General features: G+C 36.7%; 1 protein-coding gene across 1 annotated transcript; it reads right to left on the bottom strand.

Moving 5' to 3' along the window:
- Positions 1–558: 558 nt before the first annotated feature.
- Positions 559–9,117, bottom strand: LOC149812077 (peroxidase N1-like). Its single transcript, XM_089992972.1, has 4 exons — positions 9,093–9,117; positions 2,148–2,512; positions 1,103–1,265; positions 559–986 (listed from the first exon to the last, which is right to left on the bottom strand). Exons 1-4 carry the CDS (start codon positions 9,115–9,117, stop codon positions 559–561), a joined length of 981 nt encoding a protein of 326 aa, XP_089849098.1.
- Between the last annotated feature and the right edge of the window lie 17,621 nt (positions 9,118–26,738).

Below are 26,738 nucleotides of genomic sequence, written 5' to 3'. Positions count from 1 at the left end.
GCCGACGGGTTGGTGGGTTGGTGGGTTGACCCGCCCGCCTAACCCGTTTATTAAACGGGTCAGCCGGGTTGGCGGGTTGCCGGGTTGGCGGGTTGGCATACCCCTAACACGAACCCGACCCGTTTAATAAATGGGTTAGGCGGGTCGACCTGTTTATTAAACGGGTTAGTTTAAGCCCAACCAGAACCCGCCTAAGAGGCGGGTTGGCGGGTCGTGTCAGGTTTTGTCACCCCTAGGGTTGAGGACACAACTACCTAGCCTTATATGTGCCCCAACCACGATAATGCAAGGGCAGCCCCCATGCACCAGTGAGATTCGATCCTGGGCCTTCAGAGCAGCTTGACACAGGACCCTGCCCGTGATAATTTTGCCATAATTCATCACCGACAATTAAGCACAAGAGCAGTTCTTATCTTTTTTTTAAAGAATTCAATCTTTGATATGCGGTTGAGCACCACGTAAAGACGCATGCATGCTAATAAGTTCTCTCTCATTTTCTTCATCCGCATATATTATTCTGGAATTGACAAGAAGCATGATAATTGATGATGGGTTAAACTAGTTATTAAATGCGGTGCACACACGACGTATCTGGCCTTGAGTGCCAGTCAGCACCCCAATGTTGCTCATTTTCACCATGGCCTTTGAGAACTCCAAATCGAATCTCAAACCAAGCAGCCCTCCAATCAAGCCAGCGTACCTCTGCACAAAGATCTGGGTAGAGGCATCGTTCCACAGCCTCTGATCCGACTCAAGAATGCCCTTTCCCTCCCTCAGGTTCCTAAAATAGGAGATGTCAAAGGTGGTTTCGCTGCCCGTGTCCAGCGGCACCATCTTCGATCCGTCGCCGTCTGCCGGGCACAGTGCCTTGAGCTGTGGCAGAAACGTGGAGCTTATGGTCGGATCCGCGCCGTTGCCGGTTACGGTGAAGTTGTAGAGCCTGTATCGGAAGAACTGGCACTGAGCCCTTCCTATGGTGTGGGCACCTAAACAATCCAATTAATCAAACCCAAAAATCACTTCACTACAAATGCTAAAACAGTTTGTATTTTTCAATAGGCTCACGAAGGCAGGCCTAGCCTGCCCTCGAGTGGTCACGTACCCACGAGAGTAACGAGGTCTTGCGTGCTGAGGCCCTTGTCCGCAAATTTTTGCTTCTGCAAATCGATGGAGTCAGTGAAGCCCGGTAAGTTGTTGGCATCAGAGGCCGAAGAAACAAGCCCATCTCGTCGCCCGGTGGGCACGGCCCAGCTTGGTCCGTTACTCTGCATGTCCAAAATTGAGGGACCAATTAATATGTATCAATGCATCCACATATGCACATGAATACCCAAAAAAAAAATGTAATTTTCTTTTGAAATTATATATAACACGCATAAATTACAACCATTTTTTGAAAAAAAGTTTTTTTTTTTTTGAAAGGCAAGCTGAGATTAGTCTGATTGAACTTGCAACATCCCAACACAAGCTGTTGGTTAAAAAAAAAAGTTTAAAAGATGAATTTAAGTAAAAGGCTTTGGTGTTAACTGTTTTTTTTTTACGGCACTTTTTTTAGCTTATCTTTATCCTTTGCACAAGCCGAAGCTTGGCGACTTCCTGAGGACAAGGGGTAAGCCCACAGAGTTTTATGCTACCAGGACGGGTGATAGTAAGTACAGCAGTCAGAGCCAGCACGACAAGGTCTCTGATCTTGGGGGGCGGTTTCTCAGTGTAAATATCAAACAATTCATGCTTCAAACATGCATTTTCAAAACTCTCTATTCTATATATTCTCGTACTTAATTTGATGGGTTTTGGTACCAAATGCCTTGGACCTAAGGATGTAAAAGGGTTTAGATTTGGGTCGGAGATGTTGGCTAAATGGATTCAAATTTGGATCCAGATTAGGACGGTAAAAAGCTCAAACTAAATCCACTTTTTACGCATATAATCAGATTCGGATATCCATCAAATCTGGACATTCATTGGATTCGGTAAAAAAAAAAAAATCAAAGCCATATCGTTCGGATATGGTTTTAGCTTACTAAATCCAACTAAATGGAGTTGGATTCAGTCAGATATCAGATAAAATCCGATCCATTGATATGGTTTGCAAGGTTCAGTGGACCTGATCTGCATAGGACCTCCATTGATTGATAGACACTTACCAAGACCACAGCATCTCTAGCAGCAAGAGCAAGAATATCGGCACAGGAAACAACAGCCGGGCATGCAGCCTCCAACTGTGACTTGGCATCGTCGATCACTTGGAAACCTCTCAAGGAAAGGTTTGGCAGAGCGTTTCTTTCCGCCGAGGGCCCGTTGATCAGCACCGATGCATCGCAGCCATGGACAAAGCAATCATGGAAATGCATGCGCAGAATGCCCGGAACCACGGTAGGGTCCGACTGGAAATGCCTCCTTACGGTCGCCAGCACGATGGATTCGGCCTGTGGGCATGAGGTAGCATAAAACCCCACTTGGGTTCCTTGGCCATTAACACTTGCTATGATCACCAACAGCAGTGATGCCACTAAGAGAGGACGCCAATATTGGCCAACTGCACTAGCTATAGCCATTGGATCAACAGATTGAGATGCACAATTTTCTTGAAAGGCAAGTGTATTAATAGCTAGCTAGTGATGAAGATCATCAAGCCACCAAGTAGATTAGCCGCCCATAGAAGATATTGGTATTGTATTTTGATATCATGTTGTGGGGTACAAGGGAACGCGGCAACGGCTGTGGATGGGATATGAGCAGCGTCCAGTAGCCCTAGATGGGGAGGGCTCACACGTACTTTGTTTGGTGGAGTGAGGCCAACCCATGCTTGGCGTTATGCCTTGGCCGCCTCTCCTAACGTGATTATTTTGGTGCAATTGCTTTGATATCTTCGAATCTTGTGCAATCATTCTTGCTTTTTTTAGTGTTTATAAGAGAATCTGCTGGACAATCACGAGACCTTTCTTGCCAGCGTCGCTCATTTGGATGGATTATCCGTATGGCAAACCAGCAGTATGAGCCGAGCTTGAGGTGCTCAACCTTGGTTCATCCTTGTGGCAAGCCGAGCCGAGCTCAGACTCATGAAGATCAGCCGAGCATGTTTTACAAAAAACTATATTGTTTCATAGCTGCAAGTAATAGGATCTGAACACACACATTGTTTCAAAGTTAGAAACAATTGAATTTTAACTTTAACCTATTGCTTGGAAACAAAACAATTCAATCATTTATTCTACAGCAAATCTAGATATAAAATTATTTAAATATTTTGAGTACTGCTTAATGAGTATATAAGAGCTGTGTCAGGCCAAGGTGAGCCGAGCTAAGTGCCTACTGTTCATGTTTGGCTTGCCAAGCTTATTTTATGAGTTTGAGTGAATACTTTACAAGCCAAACGATGAGCCCAGCCTAGTCTAGAAATGCTAGACACTGCGTTGATCCGTACCTCATCTAGTAGTTAGGACAGTGAGGCATGCATCTTGTCAAGAAAATGAAGACCATTATTCAAGGTTATTGTTGATTCACATGGGAGATCAAGTGAATGAACAGTGTTATGTACAATATAATTTAGGGGCCCGCTTGAATGCTAGAAAGAAAAGCAAAAAGTAAAAGAAACCATGGGCCCCGCTCTTTTCTCCACATTATGTCCAACATTTGAACGAAATACCCGACAGTGTTAACTGCTTGTGAAATTAAGCATGGTGATATCTCTGACAAAAGGTTGTGTGGTGAAATGCAGCTTGGGATGTTTTGTGTGGGATCTGACAATTTTATCTAGATAATTTGGTACGAGGTATGAGTAGGGATGTCAACTGTTCGGGTATGATTGGATCCCGACCCATACAGGATCCTGTCAGTTTGGTTACAAAGAAGAGAGTCCAATTAACTATCCAGGTCGGACCCATGAGGTCCGATTATTAAACGGGTCGGTATGATTGATGAACTTTTATACCAAACCCGGGTCTGACCCGAGGTCTGATTAAGATTCACAAATTTTTAATATAAAAAACTTAAAAGTTATGATTTTATCAGGTATGGACTGGGTGTAGCTTATGTAATTCTTATTGGGTCTGGTATTGTTTTCTTATGAGAAATATAGTTGGACCCAAATTCAGATCTGATACCCGCATCACCTAGTCAGATCTGAGTTTGGACCCACCCATATTAGCATCAAATCCTGTACTTAATTCTGTCAATTTTGAATGAGATTTATTTCTTCCCAAAAAGAAAAGCAGCTTGGTATGCTTGAGAATAATATATAGTCAAAACATGTTAGAAAGGAATGACACTACTTGCACAACAAACGTGATAATGTGATAATTGTAGTTAGGTGCAAAACGTATTCTTCCATACGACACTAAAAGACAAACCATTTTTACTGGTGTACAAATAGTGTCATTGAAAACCTTCACTGGCGGCGGTCTGAAGCCAGTAAAAGTACTATCGTTAATGCTTTTACTGGCAAACTTTAAGTCGCCAATAAATGAGGTTTTTTTTGGCGCAAATTTGCACCAGCAAAAATTTAATATTGGTGCAGTTCTTGTAAAACCGTAATCTCTCCCCCTTCCCCACTTCTACAATAAGTGAGGAGAGGGGTGGGCCCCATTTAAGAGTAATAAAGGTGAGTCTCTCCCCCTCCCCTCATGTATTGTAGAAGTGGGGGAGACTCCACGTTAAAACAAGAGAGTAGTGGGGGTAACCCCCATATACTAATTGGGTTATATAAATCCATGAGAACTCTCTCTCATTCCTCCATTTTTTCGATATAGAAAGAGAGGTAGGATAGAGAGAAAGAGAGATAGGGTTCAAGCGAGGTCGAAGTGTTGTCTGACCGAGGAGAGCAACCGACAGGTAAGCCGCCCACCCTTCATCCTTTCTGTATGAGAGAGACGGGTTTGGCTACTATGGTGGTTGTCGATATTACTCGAACAAGGGAGAAAGAGAAGAGGTCGGCCACCCAAGGTGGTTGCCGGCATATGCCAAATGAGAGAGAAAGAGAGAGGCGCGATAAAGGGGGCATGCCTTTGTCTCTGTCGCCAACCATGCATGATTGTCAGCATCGTTCAAAAGAGAGACAAGAGAGAGGGGTTGCCAAGATCAGCAACCCAGAAAGGGTGGTCGACATTGGGTGGTCGACATTAGAAGAATGGGAGAGAGAGAGTGACAATACCGACGAACCGGGGAGGGGTTGCCAACATCGTCACAAATGTGAGAGAAAGAGAGAGCGACGAGGTCGGCGTTGCTTGTGCATGGTTGTGAGAAAAGCAAAACAGAGGGAAGCGCCCGCCATCTTGGCTACTATTGTGGGAGCCATAGGGACTAACTCAACCTATATTTGAATCCAGACCTAGATGACCTATATTTCCTTATAGAGACAGGCGAGACAGAGCCCTCTCTGTCTTGTCCCATCATGGTCTGCAACCAGACCAACTCGGCCTGAACTAGATAAAGTCTAGTCCAATGCATGAAATGGAGAGTGGATGCTCTCTGTCTCAGTCTGTTGGTGTCAGACACACCAACTCTATCTGAGTGAAACCAAATTGAGTCTGATTAAGACAAGCGAGATAAAGAGAGAGAGAAATTGATCTCTATCTCGGTTTGTCGATAAGGGATAGATTGACTCAATCTAGGTAAAACCAAACCAAGTCTGGTAAGGTGGAGTAAGACAAAGAGCGAGTCGCTCTCTATCTTGGGTTCTCATCAACAGACAGACCGACTCGATCTAAATCCAAACCAAGACCAAAGCAAGATAGAGAGCAGACACTCTCTATCTCATCCCCGGGCAGATTGTACTAATTTGGCCTAGGTTCAAACTCAAACCGAGTTTGACCATATGAGATGAGACAAAGAGAGAGAATGGAAATGCTTTGTCTCGGTTTCAGGTTGCAAACTGAACCCAAACCAAACTGGGTATGTGTCTAGTTTGAATAACTTGTGAGTGAGAGACAGCGACTAGACTATGTCTCATGTTCAGTTCAAATTAAATCTAGACCCAGCTTGGTTTGGGTTAGGTTCAGTGGAAACAAAAAGAAAAATGAAAGAGAGAAAATAAGTGAATTCAGTATATATATGTGTATATGTATATATAGATCGACAGTCAATACCTTGAGAAATCAGTGAATCTAAAAAGAAGTGGGTGAGAAAGAAAGTGAGAGAGAGAATGGGTTGGACTTAGTTGGGTTCGGTCAAACCCTATTTCAGTACATACTTATATGTATGTATGGATATAATTATATACATATATATATGAAATGCAAGTCTCGGGTCAATCAAGCCAAGGCTCAGTTTATCAAGTCTAGACTAAACACAGATCGAGCTCAATTCTGACCTAGACTAGGTTAGGTCTGACCCATAGCTCAGTAAAAACACCAAAATGCCATTGTAGCATCTACTTCATAAATTAGTCATAACTTCTTACCCCGAATTCAGAGTTGGGTGAGGTATAATTCATTGAAATTGGGACATAGAGAGGAACCTACCTATCCTATTTCCATGACCAAACACTTAACACAGAAAACGAGGTCTAACAAACCATCTTTGGGAGGGGTAGTTGATAATTTTATAAAGTGAAGGAAATGTCAGTTTGATCAATTAAGTAAGTCTTTATGTACTTAACAGATCTAACTACTTCTATGAGAGACTTGACTGCAAGGTGAAGATTCAATCCTTGCATTCAAGGTAAGGGAGCATTTGCAAATAACTTCCTAGATCATAAGACACATACTTGTTTATAAATGCATCTTGTCATGTGTAGGTGTTATGATTCTTTGTGCTTTAAAAGTATGTGTATGTTGATTATTTCATGTATGTGAATAGATGGACTTAATTGTATGCTTATGAATATATATTGCATCTAAATTTTGTGACTTTTAAAGAGATGCATGTGATTATGGTGCATATTACATGTTTATTTGAGTACTTTTTCATTTCATGAAAATATGGGTATATGATATGATTTATGCCATGTATATGCCTGTTGTGGGAATGAGGATAATGGTTTGACACGTGAAATTGTAGAAAAAAGGGAAAGAATGTTAGGCATTGAGAAAATGAGGTGGAGTTTCAAATTTTTAAGAATATCGGTTTATTCTGGGAATGACATGCTTGTACCTCGAGAGGGGTATTATCTTGTTGTGACATGATTAATTATGATGTATCTCTATGATGGATTGTTATCCCTAGTGTAATGTCCACAAATTTTTAGAGATAATAAAAATTTTAAGGCATATTTTATAACTTCCGAGTATATAATTGTATTCGTGTAGAAATTTTGAAAAGAACAATCTTTATTTCTTTAAAAACAAAGTTGAAACAAGTTTGAAACACCCCCGAAAAGTTTTGGGGGACCTTTGACCAAAAATGGTCGACCCTCTCTAGAGAGAGTCGACCCCTATTTTAAGAGAAGGGACCCGAGGGTCAACCCTCTGAATTGAGAGTTGACCTCTATGTAGAAAAGGACCCACAAGGGTTTGAAACCTCTTTTGAAGGGTTGACCCTTGCATTATTTGTTTTAAAATATGTCTACCCAGTAGCCTGAGAGTCGACTCTCCCTTTGAAGAGTCGACCCATGGGAGTCAATTGGGGTTTGACCCAACTAAGAGAGAGTGAAATTGTCATAGTTTCTTACTCTCATATTTTGGGTTTTGATGGTTTATAAACCATCATCATCCCCTCCCATTAACCCCCTACCTAGGCTCTACCACCCTCCCTCTCTCATACAAACTGGGTTTGCATTCACACTCACCCCCATCGAAAATGGTTCTGTAATATCTGACATTTTTCATTATTTTTTTTTATTTTTTGTAATTTTGGGATCATGGAAATTTTGAAGCATTATTCATGAAGCTTGAGTTCATGGTTGTGTTAGTATCGAAATTTCAAAGAGAACGGTCTTTGTTTCATCAAAAACAGAGTTTGATTGAGTCTAGAGCGACCCCAATGAACTTTGGGGGTATTATGGTCATTTTAGGAGAGCTTTGAGGGTATTTTTGTTCTTGAGGACATAGTCATCCAACCCAAAGTTGACTGGGTTAGTCAACTACATGGGAGACATATCCAGAATTATTGATTTTGTTTGGATGGTATTATTATGGTTTTGTCTTGGGTTAAGGATAGTTTTGGACACCTTTTTGCCATAATTACTTTTGAGGGCATTTTTGACCTTTTGAGGACTAAGAAGCCGCTCATCTAACCCATGCAAGTCAAACATATGTACTAGTTAAGATATGTAAATGGAACCCCAGCAAGAATGGCAAGGAAAGGGTAAAAGGGAGATAAAATGTATAAACAACATATATGCTAGTTAGAGAACTAACCTCAGAATATGAGCTTAGAGCTCATTGCAGTTGTAATGGTCGTGTACCTTATATTTATAAATAGAGTCTTATTGAGTTTTAGAGTCAACCCCACGCTTGTTTATAATTATAGGTTTCAGGAGATCTACTAGAGGCAGGTCGTCGTAGCTTCTTTCATAGTAGGTGTTCACAAACGGCCAGAGAGTTGAGCTGAGACTTTTATTTTACTAATTTTATTTTATTGAACCTTATGTTAAATTTGTGATTTTATTATGAATGTTGTAGCTGATGAGGTTTGGGGTATGAGATTACAATGTTTTAATTTTTAAAAAAAATTGTCATGGTTCTTCTATGTTCACTTTAGACTCTTTCATCTATAAAATAATACCTATGAACTCAGACTCGAGATCCTGAATTGAGGTGTTATAGTTCTGCACTAATAAAGATATTTCCCAAAATCAAAATATTTGTTATTGGTGTAGTTCCGCATCAATAAAGATATATTATGCCGGTAAAGATATTTCAAAAAATGGAAGGATTTTTTACTAGCACAAAACTATGCCGATAAAAAATGTTTACTGGCACAATATTGCGCCAGGAAAAGTCCTTTTCTTTATTGATGCATTTCTTGCAACAGTAAAAAAACACAAGGAAGAACTATTTACTGGCGCAATTTGTGCATCAATAAAAAACATAAAAGTGCATTAAATTTAGTAGATTTGACTTAAATTCAACTCAGGTTTATATCAAACAAGAGTGCATCAAAAGCTACAAGAGACAAATATGAGTATGAAACTGGAGAAACAGAAGATTCACGTGAGAAAAGAGACTTGGATCCCATTATAGAAATAAATCTAGATCTCAGTATATTCATTTATTTAGATTGTTTCTATACAATCTCTACCTCATAGTTATGGACCAAACATTTTGAGTCATTTCCTTCTTGTATTTTTGTATTTTTGTGGTGGGATTAGGTGCACTCACATTTCACATTTGGCTTTGCTTGGATCTGCTTTTATTTATTGTTTGCATGCATAAATTAAAACACATTTTATAAAGAAGAGAATATTGCCTTTATATATCCATGCACCTTAATTGATTATAAAGAAATAGAAGCATTATGGTCAAATACGATAACTGAATGGTTACATCATGCTATCATAACTCAGAAGTTGGGTTCGAAACCATAAAGGTTTATCCCCCAGCTTGCCCATCCCTAAAGCCACTGACTTTTTCAAATTTCAGTTCACTGCAGACATCAACCATTATTTTGATATCAGTGGACTGGATTTTGTGACCCTCGATATGCCATCCTGGCAGCAGCTCACTTTTGAGTTCTCCTTGGATGAGATGAGCTCGACGATCTTATCCCTTCCTAGGCAAAGTAGGTTATATGTCCCCCCCCTCGGAACACGCAGGTACATGTTCTTGGGTCTGAATGAGCGCCACTTATGTAAGCATGTGGGGCTCATTTCCCCGTGTGTGTATGCATCACTTAGCATTGAAGTCTGGTGCATTTGCAAAGACTTAAGTACCCTTTCCCGCCATTAGCGCCATGAAACAACATTTTGAATAAAGGATAGAAATGTCCTCCCACCAGAGTTTGCAAATACTTAAGTACCCTTTCCCACCATTAGCACCGTGAAACGATATTTTGAGTAAAAGACAAAAATGTCCTCCCACCAGAAAGGGTTAAAATCATCATCGTTTTTGCCCTAAGGAGTAAACTCCTCTGCTTTAACATAAGCTCCTCGCAATATGTCACCCTAAACGTTATGGATCACCCTTTGACGATGCACCATATGTTGTAACAAGAGCTCTCTTTGACGACATAGCCTTTGTCGTCATCTGCTACCATTGGAGCACCCTTTGTCGTCGTCTGCTGCTGTCGGAGCACCCTTTGTCGTTGTCTGTTGCCGCCGAAGTGTAGTCAGAGCATCGTTGCCATCATCGGCTGCATCTACCTTCTAGGTGTTTCTCCTCCACTGTCGGATTAGCAAAACTTGTGTCATAGAAGGTGAGTTTTGTGTAAGTATTCGTTATGTAAATAAAGCAATTTGTAAAGCCGAATGTTAAATCTTACAAGTGGTTATACTATACATGCTAAATAACACCTATTTTTATACTGAAACAAGAGACATGAAAGGCAACAATATGTACTTATGAAGGCTAAATTTCTACAATGATTTATAAGCTTGAAATTAACAAAGAATTATATATTTAATACAATAGTGATTTGTTCGATGCAACAATGATTTATATGTTTGAAGCAGTAGCGATTTATAATTTATGATTCATGATTTATACATTTAAAGCAACAACATTTTGTACATTTAATGCAATAGCGATTTATGATTTACAACGATATGTACTTATGAAGGGTTCGATTTCTACAACGATTTGTACATTTGAAGAAGCGCATTGTATGTTCGATGCGGCAACGATTTATATGTGTGAAGCAGTAGTCATGTGTATTTATGATTTATGAAGTTACCATGATTTGTACTTAAGTTTGCTAAATCATACTACAAAGTTTACTTAGGAAGCAAAAACATTACAACGATTTGTACTTATGAAGGGTGTGATTTGTATAATGATTTATATGTTTGAAGCAGCAATGATTTATATGTTTGATGTAGTAGTAATGTATAATTATGAAGTTACCTCGATTTGTACTTGATTTTGCTAAATCATACTACGATGTTTATTTATGAAGCCAAATATTACGACAACTTGTAATGTTGGTGATTGTGTAGCGAATGTGATAATTTGTAATAATATATACTTGGGAAAGTGGTTGTAACATACAATGATGCGGTTAAATTTATGTGTTGTGTAGGTTAGCAATGACTACAATTCGTAAGACAAGAAAGCCTTCCCATTTGAGGGGATGACTCTTGAAGAAATCATTCGCCAATCCGATATATATGAGGGTTATATAAAGAACAATGAGAATGAAAAAGACAGGAACAAATTGTTGGATATTTATTATGCGGAGCCTAATCCATCAGATATTTAAGATGAAAAGAAAATGAAGAAAGATGAGGAAGAACTAAAGATGAAGAAGAAGAAGAAGGATGACAAAGAGAAGGAAAAGCAAAGGAAGGAGGAGGAGAATGAAAACTACGCGCACTTATGAGGCAAAAGGATTTCTTTCTGCAGACCATGCAAAATTAAATCTATATGCACATCTTTCTTCATATTATCTCTCATGATCGTCAGTTGCATCACACTATACTATTTATCGAGTTGTTATTTACCATGCCAATAAAAGAAACGACTTATCGTATATGTGTGTTGACAATAACGATTCAAGAGACAACGATTTAATGACATCTACGACGCTGTGAAATAATTTCAATTTTAATCGCTAAATGAACAACGATTTGAATACGCATATCGCCACCGCAATCGTGCAACAATGTAAATGTTGCACGCACACGTTTCAATATCATAATACAAATATCATACAAATCGACACTAGTAAACACATAATATGTTACAAATCGATATACATATCGCATAATATATTACAAATCGATACGAAAATTCAGCATAATAGCTTACAAAACGATATTAATAAACAAAACAATATCTCGCAAATCGATAGTATGTTACTACAACCGCGATTTGCATTATACTATTCCAATATTTTCTATACAAAGGCAAATCTTTGTTGCTTAAATAGACGTCATTGCTTAAATCGCAAACATCACAGCCAGAATCTCGGTCTCACAAGGCATATCGATTTTTGACAATGAGCGAGATGTGAAATGACTTTTCTTTTACAAATGAATGACACATATTTTCGTAACAAAGGCAAATCGTTGTGGCAATTTATGATTTATGATTTACATATTTAAAGCAACAACGATTTATACATTTAATGCAGTAGAGATTTATGATTTATAAAGTTACCAAGATTTGTAATCAAGTTTGCTAAATCGTACAACGATATTTAATGTTGAAGTCCAAATGTTACAACTATATGTACTTATGAAGGGTGTAATTTCTACATTGATTTGTACGTTTGAAGCACCGATTTGTATGTTTAAAGCAGGAACCCTAAAACCCTAAACCCTAAACCCTAAACCCTAAACCTAAACCCTAAACCCTAAACCCTAAAACCCGAAACCCTAAACTTAAACCCTAAACCCTTAACCTAAACCCTAAATCCTTAATATCTTACTAAACCCTAACCCTAAACCCTAAACTCTAAACCCTTAACCTAAACCCTTAATATCTTACTAAACCCTAAACCTTAAACACTAAACCCTAACCCTAACCCTAAACCCTAAACCCTTAATATCTTACTAAACCATAATGATAAACCCTTAATATCTTACTAAACCATAATGATAAACCATAAACTCTTAATATAACCCTAAACCTTAAACCTTAAACCCTTAATATCTTACTAAACCCTAAACCCTAAACCTTAAACCCTAAACCTAAATCCTTAATATCTTACTAAATCGTAATGTTAAACCATAAACCCTTAATATATTACTAAACCCTAAACCTTAAACCCTAAACCCTAACCCTAAACCCTTAACCTAAACCCTAAACCCTTAATATCTTACTAAACCATAACCCTAGACCCTAAACCCTAAACCCTTAATATCTTACTAAACCCTAACCCTAAACCCTAAACCCCAAACCCTAACCCTAAACCCTTAATATCTTACTAAACCCTAACCCTAAACCCTTAATATCTTATTAAACCATAATGCTAAACCATAAACCCTTAATATATTACTAAACCTTAAACCCTAGACCCTAACCCTAAAACCTATAAACTAAACCCTATACCTAAACCCTAGATTATAAAGATGATTCGGTATATCAATTTATAAGCTATAAACAGGAATTTTCATATCGATTTGCATTATACTATGACAATATTTTCGTAACAAAGGCAAATCGACTAAACATTACAACGATTTTTAAGATATCAATAGGATTTGCCATATCAATTTAAGAAAATATTTTGATTCTTAATATTGATTTAAGATATTGTTTTGATTCTAAATATCGATTTTTAAGATATCAAAACGAATTTCCAAATCGATCTAAGATATTATTCTGAATCTTAATTACGATTTCTGTGATGATTCTTGATATCGATTTAAGTTATTGTTTTGATTCTTAATATCAATTTATATGTTATTGTTATGATTCTAAATATCGAGTTATATGTTGATTCTGTATATCGATTTAAAAGCTATCGACTGGAACTTCCATATCGATTTGTATGATGTTATGACAATATTTTTGTAACAAAGGCAAATGGACTAAACCGTTGTCACTGAATAAATCGTTGTAATGATCGACTTTCGTAAATAAAAATCAAACAATCGTTTAGCATTGTGTATAATGAAAATGCCACTGATTTGCTTTTACGAGTTGTTCCTATCGCGATTTACACAGTTGAGTTAATAAACGTCTCAAACGGTGAATTATGAAACGTAAAAGCAATCTACTAGTAATGAATCGCTTTGCATAAATTTTGATAAACAACTGAAATGATTTGCATAAACGCGCTTTATACTCATGCACCGCAATTTTTATCTAGATGTGGCCGACATAGACGTCATTATGTAAATCGTTATACCATCGCAATTTACACAATGACGTCTGTCTTTTAGACAATGAGCTTTGTCTAAGTGAATGACATGTATCATCGTGATTTACACAATAACATATGAAGGCCATGTGTTATCGCGATTTGCTTTTACAAACACATATCGTTCTCACCGTAATTTTGTAACTACAAATCCACATGATTTAAAACCACATTCATATACAAAAAATATTAGAATTTAGATACAATACATCATGATCAATGGTTTGGCTTAGATACAATACATGACCATCATCAAGGAAGAAAACAGATATCATCACAAGTATGAAACCCACGTCCAAAATAGTGATGTGCTTCTAATGCAATCCAGGTGCAGGAATGTGGAAAGTTATTTATGGGAGGATATTTTCATCAAACGCATATCTATCTTTATGAGACTCTCATTTTTATATAAGTGATCACCAAAACATTTGTATCATTCATCACCGAGTTCATTTTCTGCTGCAAAGCAATTATATTTGCAGTTGTGAATACATCCTCTCCAAGAAAACGAGCTCATTAGTAACGGCATGCCACTGCACCATTTTCCTCGGGCTAAGGCTGATAGAGACTCAAGCAATGGTGCACCTTGAGAATATGCTTCACAAACTTCAGCTCAGGCACTATTATCTTGAAGAGCCGATGGGCTACATCATAAATCTCTTTTACGTATTTGTCACAAAGTATATCAAAGACAAATACGTAAAAGCAACTTATGATGTAGCCCATCGGTTCCTTCAAGGGTTCAGTGCCTGAGCTGAAGTTTGTGAAGCATATTCTTAAGAGTGCACCACTACTGGAGTCTCTATCAGCTTCAGCCCGAGGAAAATAGTGCAGTGTGTTGCCATTACTAACGAGCTCATTTTGTTAGAGAGGATGTATCTGCAGCTGCACATAGAATCACTTTACAGCAGGAAATGAAATCGATGATGAATGCTATGGATGTTTTGGTGATCTTTTCTGTAAAAATGGGAGTCTCTAAAAGATAGATATATGTTTGACAGAAATATCGAAGAAGGAGAAGAAGAAGACGAAGGCGGAGGAGAAAAAAGAAGAAGAAGAAGAAGTTGCGTTGCCGCAGAAAAGAGGAAGAGAGGTTAAATAGACTAGGGTTTTACACCTGAACAATGGATCGGGTCGCGTAGGATAGGGTTTTATATATCTATACTAGGATTTTATATTTTGCAGGGTTTTATGCATGTGTACACAAATCGACATGATGTTTAGACTTAGTAAAGTATAAATTGATTTAACTACAGTATATGTATAGTGATTTGTATATGTGACGGCCATATAAGACAATGATTTTCACTAATTATATATGCACTGAGCAAAGACGATTTACCTATGGTATCAAAATTGTAGCTCTGTAGGCTAGATGAGACAACAATTTATACATGTGAATGATACCTATTATAACGATTTGTACATGTGAATGATACATTATTAAACAAAATTCATGTGCTTTTTGGATGAAGCCATTTTCATGAATGGTGATGCAAAAAAATATTAACAATTCTATTTTTTTGGCTCAGGATTCATGAAAAAAATTCATCCCAAAACTCTTTCTTTGTGAACGAAATCGATAATAGATAACACATAATATTTTACACATCGATATACATATCGCATAATATATTACAAATCGATATGAAAGTTCAGCCTAATAGCTTACAAATCGACACTACAAAACACATAAAATCTTATAAATCGATGTACATATGGCAAAATATATTACAAATTATATCATATCTTACTAAACCCTAACACTAAACCCTAAACCCTAAACCCTAAACCCTAAACCCTAATCCTAAACCTAAACCCTAAACGATGTGTATAACGATGTGTAAATTTGAAGGTTAGATGAGACAATCATTTGTCTGTGCACTTGTATCGCGATTTGTACTCATGCAAATTATGATTTTCATCCAGTTGTGGCCGACATAGACGTCATTGTGTAGATCATGATAGGACAATACATGGTATAATATCTTACAAATCGATACTAGAAAATACCTAATAACTTACACATCGATATACATATCGCATAATATATTAATCATCGATACGGCAATTCAGCATAATATTCTTAATATTGATTTAAGATATTATTTTGATTCTAAATATCAATGTTTAAGATATCAATATGAATTTCCAAATCGATTTAAGATATTGTTCTGAATCTTAGTATCAATTTCTATGTTGATTTTAATATTGATTTACGATATTGTTTTGATTCTGTATATCGATTTAAGATATTGTTTTGATTCTAAATATCAATTTTATGTTGATTCGTGATATCGATTTAAGATATTATTTTGATTGGTAATATTGATTTCTATCGTGATTCTGTATATCGATTTATAAGCTATCAACAGAAATTTTCATATCGCTTTGTGGCCGACAAAGACGTCATTGTATAAATCGCCTAAAACGTGAACCGCTAAAAGGTATATGTTACTTTATTATAAAATCTTTGGCGGGTCCCATAAGCATTGAACTCCTTTGCTATAAAAGGAGATTCTCACAATATTACCCCATAAATGATCCATAAAAAATCTAACACTTTGTCTTCTTCCCTAGAGCACCCTTTACCATCTTGGTGAGTTTTTGTGTTATACAGGTTATCAATGGCTTACATTCATAAGAGAAGAAATACTTCATCGTTCGAGGGAAAAATTGCAACAAAAAATGTCAAACAGTATGCTTTGTATAAGCAATTAGAAGCGTACTATAAAATATTGACGATTGAGAATGATAAAGCAAGGGAGCAATTGCTGGTAAAGTATAGAGCGTAGCCTAATTTGTCAGATATTGAAGATGATGATCCAACGAAAAATGTTGAGGAAGAAGTACAAATAGAAAATAAGAAGAATGATGACGAAGAGAAACAAAAGGAAAGGAAGGAGGAGGATAAAGCAAAAAACCAAAGGAAATCGAGATGAAAGAAAGAGAAGGTGGACGATAGGGAAAAGCAAAGGAATAATAAAAAGAAGGAAGAGAAGCGAAGGCAAAAGGAGGAGGAGGAAGAGAGGGAAAGATAAAAGAAGAATAAGAGAAGGAGGAAGAGAAGCGAAGGCAGAAGAAGGAGGAAGAGGAGAGGGAAAAGCAATGGAAGAATAAAGAGGAGGAAGAAAAGCGAAGGCAGAAGTAGGAGGAAGAGGAGAGGAGAAAACAAAGGAAGAATAAGGAGGAGGAAGAAAAGCGAAGGAATTTGAAGAAGTGGAAGGAGGAAGAAGATATGTAAAGACAGTTTAAAAAGAAGGAGGAGGAGGAAGAGAAGCAAAGACAATTGAAGAAGAAGGAAGAGAAAAGGCAAAGGAAACAGATTCAGGACGAGGAAGAGAAGGAAAGGCAAAGGAAGGAGAAGGAGGACGAGGAAAAGAAGGAAAGACAAAGAAAGGATAAGGAGGACAATAAAGAGAAGGAAAGACAAAGGAAGGAGAAGGAGGATGAGGAAGAGAAGGAATGGCAAAGGAAAAAGGAGGACGAGAAAAAGAAGGAAAGACAAAAGAAGGAGATGGAGGATGAGGAAGAGAAGGAAAAAGAAAGGAAGAAAAAGGAGGACGAGGAAGAGAAGGAAAGGAAAAAAGAAAGGAAAAAGAAGACGATGGACGCGAAAGAGCGAAGGAAGAAAGAAGTACAAAAGCTATGGAAGGGAGGGGATGAAGAGGAGACAAGTGTGACCAAGGTACGTTAATCGCTACTAGATGTAGTGATGTACTATTATAGGTATTATTATGTATAGCGATGACTCTGTATAGCGATTACTATGAATAGTGATTACTCTATATACTGATTATTGTTATAGTGATTACTATGTATAGCAATTACTATGTATAGTGATTACTGCGATAGCGATTACTATGTATAGCGATTAATTATGATTTGATATTTTGTGTTACAAGTTGGTCAGAAGTTAAACAAAGCAGCAGGTGAAAAACTGAAAGGGCAGTGTCTGTGGCCTGTAATTCTGTCATGGTACAGAAAGCTGAGTGCCTATCAGAAGAACCGATTACGAATGATGCACTTTGGTGGCCTTTTGGACCAACATTATTTTGAAAATTGCTAGAACACCATGACCCACCTTGTCAATAAGTGAAACCATAAGACAAACACATTTCAGTCTGGGATTTTTGAGATGACCATTACCCTAGAAGATGTGGCACGGATTACGGGTCTCAAGTGCCATGAAAGTGTTGTCCTAACAAGGGATTCAAACTATAACCCAATGAACAATTTCACGACCCTTCTAGGAATATCGATGGAGGAATGGCATGAGTGTATTTATGGTGGAGGCAATTCATCAACGATGAAAGTTCATTTTTTTCAAAATAAATGGGAAGGTCAGTCCATTGCATGTGCATCTGAAGCAGCTGACCAAGAGTTGCAGGGCTTCCTTCTTTATTTTTTTGGACTTTATTTTTCGATTGTTTTGGTTCAAGAATAAGTTACATGTTGCTACAGTTTCTGGAAGACTTAAATGAAGTCAACAACTGGGCATGGGGTGCTGTTATGCTCTCACACTTGTACAGTCAACTTTATTGTGCAAGTAATGGTATGAAAACCGTCGACGGGTTTTGGCCATTTGTTCAGGTATTTGTTTATTAAATATTTAGTACTTATGGACTAAGCTCGTTGAAGGTTATAGTCTTACTAATATATTGATTTTGTAGGCCTGGACGTGGGAGCATATTGTCGCCTTACGTCCTCTGTGTAGCCCTATGGTTTATGGTTTTCCCAGGATCAACCAGTGGGCTTCAATAAATATCAAGGAGGAAAATACTGAGTTCATTTTAGATGGACTGCAATTAAATGAGGTAAATGGTTTAAAATCATTGTAATGTTTAGCATTCTTAATTAATAATCGCTTTGAGATTTTTTATTCCTTAGTACAAATCATTATCTCCTTAGCATCTAACTTTCATCAGCGTAAATCCTTATAATGTTTAGCATTCTTAAGTAATAATCGCTTTAGGATTTTGTCTTCCTTTGTACAAATCGTTATCTCCTTAGCATCTAACTTTCATCGGCGTAAATCGTTATAATGTTTAGTATTCTTAAGTAATAATTGCCTTAGGATTTTGTCTTCCTTAGTACAAATCGTTATATCCTTAACATCTAACTTTCATTAGTGTAAATTGTTATAATGTTTAGTATTCTTTAGTAATAATTGCTTTAGAATTTTGTCTTCCTTAGTATAAATCGTTATCGCATTCAACATTTTGCATGAATAATTATGTTTATATCTAAACAACAATCTCGAATGCATAGGTTGTTTGGAGACCCTATGTAGATGTTGAGGATGAGGACAAAGAGGTTATTGTTGTGGCTGTGAAACTGTCTGTCTGCGATATTTGGCTCTTTAACAAATGTGAAGCCAAATTACAGCATGGCAGTCGAGTACTCCTACAAGTTGGCTTGGGACAGTCGATACCAAAAGAGCCTGTGCTATTTAGAAGAAAAATGAATAGTGGTGGGGGCAAGAACGTGAATTGGCACAAATGCTTCAGAAAACAATTAGTTAACTGGAACAAAGGAGGTGTTAGAGTCATACCATATGATTATAAAGAACAACAATATGACCCCAACTGTTTCAAACAACATTGGCAACCCATGCGTCCAAATCGACAGATTGAGAAGAAGCAACCTGAAAGTAAGGACGCTCTTGTCTCTGATCATGTCATCTTTCAGCATAGACGTAACATCCCTCTATTATCATCACAAATTTTTTCCCCTTCCTCTGCGAGAGTGAGAAAAATGATCCTGCGAGTCAAACTCGACCAAAGTTTTGAAAATTGGTTTTGAAAATTTACTCGCCTTCATTTTGAAGATTTGTGGGAAAATTCTGTGGAATGGGATACGCATGTTGGTACGAGGTTCAACCGTTCCTGGCGCCTTTACCAGAGGTAATCGAACCAAGGATCAATTGTGCGCTTTGACTAAGTTAAATTATCTAAATTATGCTTTATTTTCCTAGAATGCACAGAGAATCAGGCTTGTGCTATGAAATTTTGAAAAGAATACACATTAGAGAAATATGATGTTTGCTTTGGAAAATTGAAATATACTTGGAAAATGGTTAGAAAAGTGCTTGAAAAGGGAATTCCCGGGAAAATCATTGAATTTCATTGGAAATCAAAAATTGTATTGGAAAATGACTTTTGAAGAGAAAATTGATTCTTAGGAAAACTTGAACTTTAAGAAAAATGAATTTTGGAATTTGAATTGCTTTTTCTGAAAAAATCGATTTCTGAATAGGATTTGAGAATTCTGAGAAACCAACTTCTAAAATAATTCAAGGAACTTTAGAAAAAATGATTTTGGGATTTGAAAATGAAATTGAGAATGTGGAAATCTTGGAAAATCTTGATTTGAACTTAGGAAATACTTTAAAATCTCATTTGAAAATTCAGAATTCTGAGAAGTCAAATCATGAGAAAGACTCAGAAATTTTTGGGAAAAACTGATTTTTATGAAATTGAAATTGGGAAAAGAGTTTGAAAATAATATAAATTGGATGAATTTTAAAGATATTTCATTGAGAAATTGGGAAATCCTTTTGAATTTTGAGAAATGCAGTGCATTTTTGAAGTTAGCCTAAGTGTAGGCTGAATGTGGCTAATACGAAGATCATAAATCTAGGTTTTCTTCGTATTCTAACTATGGCCATAAATACAAATCCCACCGAGTTTATAAACTCCATAAGCGCTTGTGCATGTGTCATTCGTGTCAACCATAGTGATTTTGAAAAATGTGCATATGCATCATGCATCAGATATTGTATTTTTCTGAAATCAAACTATATATAATGCAGTCATATTCTAAGCTGAAAAGTAACTCTTATTCCAAATTATTACATTTGATATTATATTTAAATAAAAGAATAAAAGTCTTCTTTCTGGATATTCCAGCAAAACTGGAAAACATGTTAGCACAGAAATATAGGTTTTTCTGAATTTATCCAAAAATATTGGAAATTATGGGATATTATTCAGATATAAACCCAAATTCATACCCCCCTTGATATAAACATGAGAAATAATGAATAAAATTCAAAATCGAACTTAGAAATTCAAAATTGGGGTCAAATGACCAAAATGCCCCTGATGACTTTGAAATGAGGGTTTTCTGAAGGATTTTTTGTAAAATATGGAAATTTGAAAATCAAATGAAACAAATCAAACACAATATGATAAAATATGATGATATGCATGAAAATTTGGAAATTTAAAGTTTGAAATTTCGAAAATTGAGGTCAAAATGACCAAAATGACCCTGATAACAAGACTATGCCCTTGAAACCAAGGTTTTCTGAAATACATTTTGCAAAAATGGGAAATTGAAATGCAAATGACATTGAAATGAACTCTAATATGACATGCTTATTTATATGATAAAAACCTTAAAATGGCAAAAATGTCACCAAATATCAAATTTAACTTGATTTTTGCATAATTTTCGCTTTTGAATTTAAAAATAAACTAACATACAAAAAAAATGAACTTGGAATTGAGTTAAATTTGGCATAGACACATAGAATAACCCTAGGAACAGAATAGAATCCGAAAATATATTTTTTTGTTATTTTTTTAATGTAGAAAATAACTAAAAATACTAAAAAATCAAGATTTTGCCTAAAATATTGATTCTAAATGAGATTTAGGGTACTAAACTTCCATAAAAATTTCCCAAATTTTATGGGGTAATAGAAGACAGTTAGGCAAAGATTTTTGCATTTTACACATTCTGGTTTTGACCTATGGTCGGATCTGGACAGCTCCGGCACGTTGGATCAAAATCCGGCGACTCTAGGATTTAGGGCAAACGGATAGGTTTTGGAAACAAATATGTGAAAAATAGCAGATAGATGATAAAATGGTTGTAATTATGGAAAACTGTCTCTGACAAATAGATAAAGATTTCTTATTTTTACAGTATTGGGATTCGGGTTACGGTTTGGAAATGAGCACACTGTTATCAGAGACCTAGATCTCTGGAAATTTTGGGTATTGAAATCTGTCAGACAAAAAAGATAATTTCGGAAAAAATACTTGGACAATTCTTAACATTCTCAAATTTTATAAAATGACAAGGAAAAAGGTTAGGAACAACTTTTATGTTGAAAGTTTTTGCATCGGGCTACGGGTTAAACGGACACAGCACATTAGGATCGGTCTATACCCTGACAAGGAAAAATCAAGGTTTTCCCAGGGGTCTAGGAAAATTGATTTTTAACAGAGGTCAAATCTGCTTATAAAAATCTCAAAATTTTAAGACAATTATTAGATTCCACCATAAATCTACTGCAAGTTTTAAAGGGAGATTCGGATCTTTCATCTAGGAGACCTCGGATGCTTTTGTCTACTAAAACAGAAATTGGAAGTTCTGGAAATGTGAAATCCTGGTTTGGGATTCGGTTTATGTAACGGGGTTGAGAAACCAAAATGAACTCAAATTTTTGGCAGAACATCAATAACATATAATGGAATTTAGAATGAAATTATCAGAATTTATTGAAAAACAAATTTACATAAAATAATGAATAGACTTCCTATATAAATCAAAACTTGTAGACTTTCAAGCAAAAACTAATGAAACTAATAAATCAGACTACAAAATAAAGAAAACTAATTAAACCTAAGGCCTAAGATCTATGATTTTCCAAAAAAGAATACTTGAAATAAATAAATAAAAATAAAAGACAGGGAAGTATGAACCATTTTTTTTTATATTGGTCATTCAATCGAGTGACTTCATCCATGGAAAGGGTGAAGCACCAGATCCGATAGCACCATCACATTATATGACATAGATAACCTTTATTATTAAAACAATAACAAAGACATGAGCAATGAAGGTTCTTACCCTGGAAAATTGGAGTTTGATCTACTAAAGGGGGTGCCTTAATGGTGTTGTGTTGGTGCGACTGCTGAAGAAGATTTCGGAGAGGCGGCAGCAACACTTTGATGGTGTTGGAGGAGGCTTGCTGCCGTGTAAGGGGCAACGAGGACTGCTGCCAAAGAGATGGAAGTGTCGGCTGCTGGAGTTTGCTCCTTGGTGGCTGGCGTTAAGGAGGTGGTTGGGCAACGGCTGAAGTGTTTCAAGGTGGAAGGAGGTAGATGCTCATGCTTGGCTGGAATAGCTGCCAAGACGATGATGGTGATGCTGCTTTGGAGGTGGTTGTAGCCACCAAGACTGAGGCTGCTGATGATTGGAGTAGGCTAAACTTGCAGAGGTTGAATATGGCTGCAGCTAATGGGAGAAGGTAGGGTGATAAGAGAGAGAGAGAGAGAGAGAGAGAGAGAGATGCTGAGCGTGAGATAGGAATTTACGTGAATGCTCTTTTTTTTTGTTTTTAACTTAGGGCCCAATAAGATTTTTTTCTAAGTTTTTAATGGAAATAGGTTTTTTTGAAAGGGAAGAAAAGGGGTTTACGTGAACGGCATGGGCAATAGGGAAAGGAAGAAAGGGAAGGGAAGAAGGAAAGAAAGGGAAGAAAAGAAAGGAAAGAGGAAGGAGAAAGGAAAAGGAAAAAAAAAGGAGAAGAAAGAAGAGGGAAAGGAAGAGAAGAAGGGGGCTGGAGGAAATCCACGTGAATGAGAAGAGAAGGGAAAGAAGAAGAAAAAAGAAGACAAAGAAAAAGAAGAAAGGAAAGAAAGAAAGGAAGAAAGAAGGAAAAGAAGGAAGAAGAAAGGAAGGAAAAGAAAGAAGAAGAAGAAAGGAGAGGAAGAAAGAAAAGGAAAGAAGTAGAGGAAGAAAGGAAAGAGAGTGGGCTAGGGGGGTTGACCCCCTAGTGGGTCCCACCTTAGGTAAAAAAAATAAAAAAATAAAGAAAATAACATTTTTTTCTTTCTTATATATATATTAAAAGGAAATTGCAAATGGATGGGTCATCTCAGAGCGGGTCCAAATTCCAATTTTGAAATTCATTTTAAAGATTAGAGGGGTAAAATTGTCTTTTCGAAAAATTTCCAGACGAATTGAGCATTTTTGGCAGTTTTTGAAATGAACTCGGATTTTGAAGTTCAATACCCCGTTGTGAAGCAAATTCAGTGTAGAACTTGAAAATTTAAGTTTGAAAGAAATCCAGATTATTTTTCTCGAGAAAATATTTCCAAATTTAGAATCCTAAAGGTAAAAATGTCAATTTTGAAAACCCAAGGTTTGAAATTGATTTCTGAAAAAATTTAAAACTCAATCTGGATTAAAATTTATGAAATTGGAGTTCTGGACCTCGAAAATGAAATGAAATATGATGAAATGTGATGAAATATTGTGAAATGCTGAGAAATGACATGAAATGCCATGCAAAATGTTAACCCTGAATGAAGAAATTTGGATATTAAACCTTGATTGATAGTTGTACCAGTTCAAAAAATGTTGAAATTGATAAAATTTGTAAAATGATTCAAGAAATGGTTTTCGGGCTCTACCGGGCCAGAGTGACACTGAAAATTAGGGTTTGAACTGGATTGAACTAAAATGAACTGGATTGAGTTGGGTTCTAGGGTTTCAGAACTCAGGTGAACTTGACAAGACACTGACTCAACTGACATTTCCGACTAAATTTTCAAGAAAAACTGTCATTTTTATAGAAATTATACGAAATGGTCACTGGAGTGAAGTGAATTACGAATCTGAACTGGGTTTGAGCTAGAACAAAGATCAGTAATACTCACATGAACTAAAATCAAAGTTCAAACACTAGCTCAATTGACCAGACTCAACTCAATTTCAGCTGAAAGAGTTGAAACGGGCTAAAATGGGCTCTTGGACACCTGGAAATGGTTTTGGACTAAGACTGGAGCACTTGAACTCCTGGTGAGCTCAAGCTAGACTTTGGGGAACATGACTGACTGTGAATAACTGACTCGAAGATAATTGACTTGGATTTGAGTGAGAAATGAGTTCATTTCTGAAGAAACGGTCCCATTTTGGCAGGAATTGTCAGAAATAAAAATGGTTTGTTCATCATGAGCTCAGATGAGCTTGAAATGACTGATATTTTAATTGTTCTGAACTGACCAATCAGCTTGGTTGACTCCGACTGACTGGGGTCTGGGATGACCTAGGGGTAAAATGGTAATTTTTCTAATGAAAGTTGGTAAAATGATGATTTTCAAAAATTGACTCGGGGTTTGACTCCTACACTGACCTAACAGGGTTGGCACTACACGAGGAGGGTTGTCTGAAATGAGTGTGGAAATTTGGGGTGTTTACACCCTCGTGTCCCTTTGGCACTTTCTGTGATTCCCTCTATTGCAGTACATGATAGGGAGCAAACACTGCTCTGAAAGGAGAATGTATTGTCTGACAGAAGGTTCGCGATGCTGGAGAGGGAGAATAAGGAGTTACGGAAGGACATGCAGAATTTGGGGAGACAAATTGGGTCGCTGGTTGAGATGATTACCAGTGGATTTAATGAGATCAAGGGAACGAAGAGGTCATCGAATAAAGAGACTCCACCAAGGGAAAGACAAAGATGATTTGTAGGTCCATCTGAGTCGTCAAGTGCTAGTGAATAAACATATTATGTGATTTGTGTATCCCGATAATTCTATGTTGTATTTCATTCATTCTTTGTTGTAATTATATAATTCTTTTCTTAAGTGTGACACATATAGCGATTAATAAGTGTAATTATTTAATTCTTTCCTTACGTTTGCTATGATAGCGATTACTCTATAGCGATTCTTGTGATAGCGATTACTCTGTATAGCGATTATAAAGTTACCATGATTTGTACTTAAGTTTGGCCAATCATATAATGATTACTAGTTTTGAGTTTATTATGTATAGTGAATCTTGTAATAGCGATTACTCAGTATAGAGATTATGAAGTTAGCGATTACCAAGAAGCTAATTCGTATAGTGATTATTGATTTAGGATTTATTATTTATAGTGATTCTTGTAATAGCGATAGGTCAGTATAGCAATTCTGAAGTTAGCATGATTTGTACTTACGTTTTCTTATCGTATAGCGATTACTGGTTTACGGTTTATTATTTATAGTGTTTCCTGTGATAGAGATTACTTAGTATAGCGATTAATAAGTATAGAGATTATGAAGTTATCACAAATTATACTTACGTTTGCTAAATCATATAGCGATTAGTAGTTTTGAGTTTATTATGTATAGTGATTCCTGTAATAGCAATTACTAGGTAGAGCGATTATGAAGTTACCACGATTTGTATGTAGGTTTGCTCAACCGTTAAGTGATTTCTGGTTTAGAGTTTATTATTTGTAGTGTTTAGGTAAACGTCATCTGACACACTACTGATGTTAAGCGACGTGTCATTCATTTACATATACTAATGTCGTTGCGCTGATACTAGAAAATGAAACAACGTCTTTTATTTAATGTGCAATTTAATTAATTTATTTATTATAATCTTTGGAGGCAGTATTTTTTAAAATGGGCAGGACGTGAAACGACGTGAAATGATTAACTTTGGTAGTGTGTTCTGCAAGGAACACACGATGTTTCCTTTAAGATCAAGGAACATGCGACGTTTCATTTTCCTACTTCGTGAACAACGAACAGAAAATCCGACGTTTCAGTTAACCACCGTCATCGCAAAAATTGTATCGATGTTGAAGAAGGAAGCTGTGATTCAGTCGACCATCCACAAAAAAGGGTACCTTCGATTGCTTTAACTTGCTTCATCTTTTTTATGTAGTTTACATTTCGTTTACTGAATACAATGCAACAGTTCCTTTACTGAATATTTAGCTAATTTCAGTGCAACATCCACAAAACAAGGTGCCCGAAAACTCAACAAAATGCTCGAAGATAACATCGACTGGATGCGAGATGAATTTGCAGGACACA

This window comes from Nuphar pumila, chromosome 17 (assembly GCF_984573655.1).
Source record: "Nuphar pumila chromosome 17, dmNupPumi1.hap1.1, whole genome shotgun sequence".
Lineage (NCBI taxonomy): Eukaryota > Viridiplantae > Streptophyta > Magnoliopsida > Nymphaeales > Nymphaeaceae > Nuphar > Nuphar pumila.
The sequence above is the reverse complement of the archived record's forward strand: the minus strand, read 5'-3'. Positions and strand labels throughout refer to the sequence as shown.

Coding starts and splice junctions, on each gene's coding strand:
- LOC149812077 (XM_089992972.1), bottom strand. CDS start 9,117: ATGGGATCCAAGTCTCTTTTCTCAC. Junction 2,513..9,092: donor ATCCAAGTCTCTTTTCTCAC/GTGAATCTTCTG, acceptor GTCCTCTCTTAG/TGGCATCACTGCTGTTGGTG. Junction 987..1,102: donor AGACCTCGTTACTCTCGTGG/GTACGTGACCAC, acceptor TGGATTGTTTAG/GTGCCCACACCATAGGAAGG.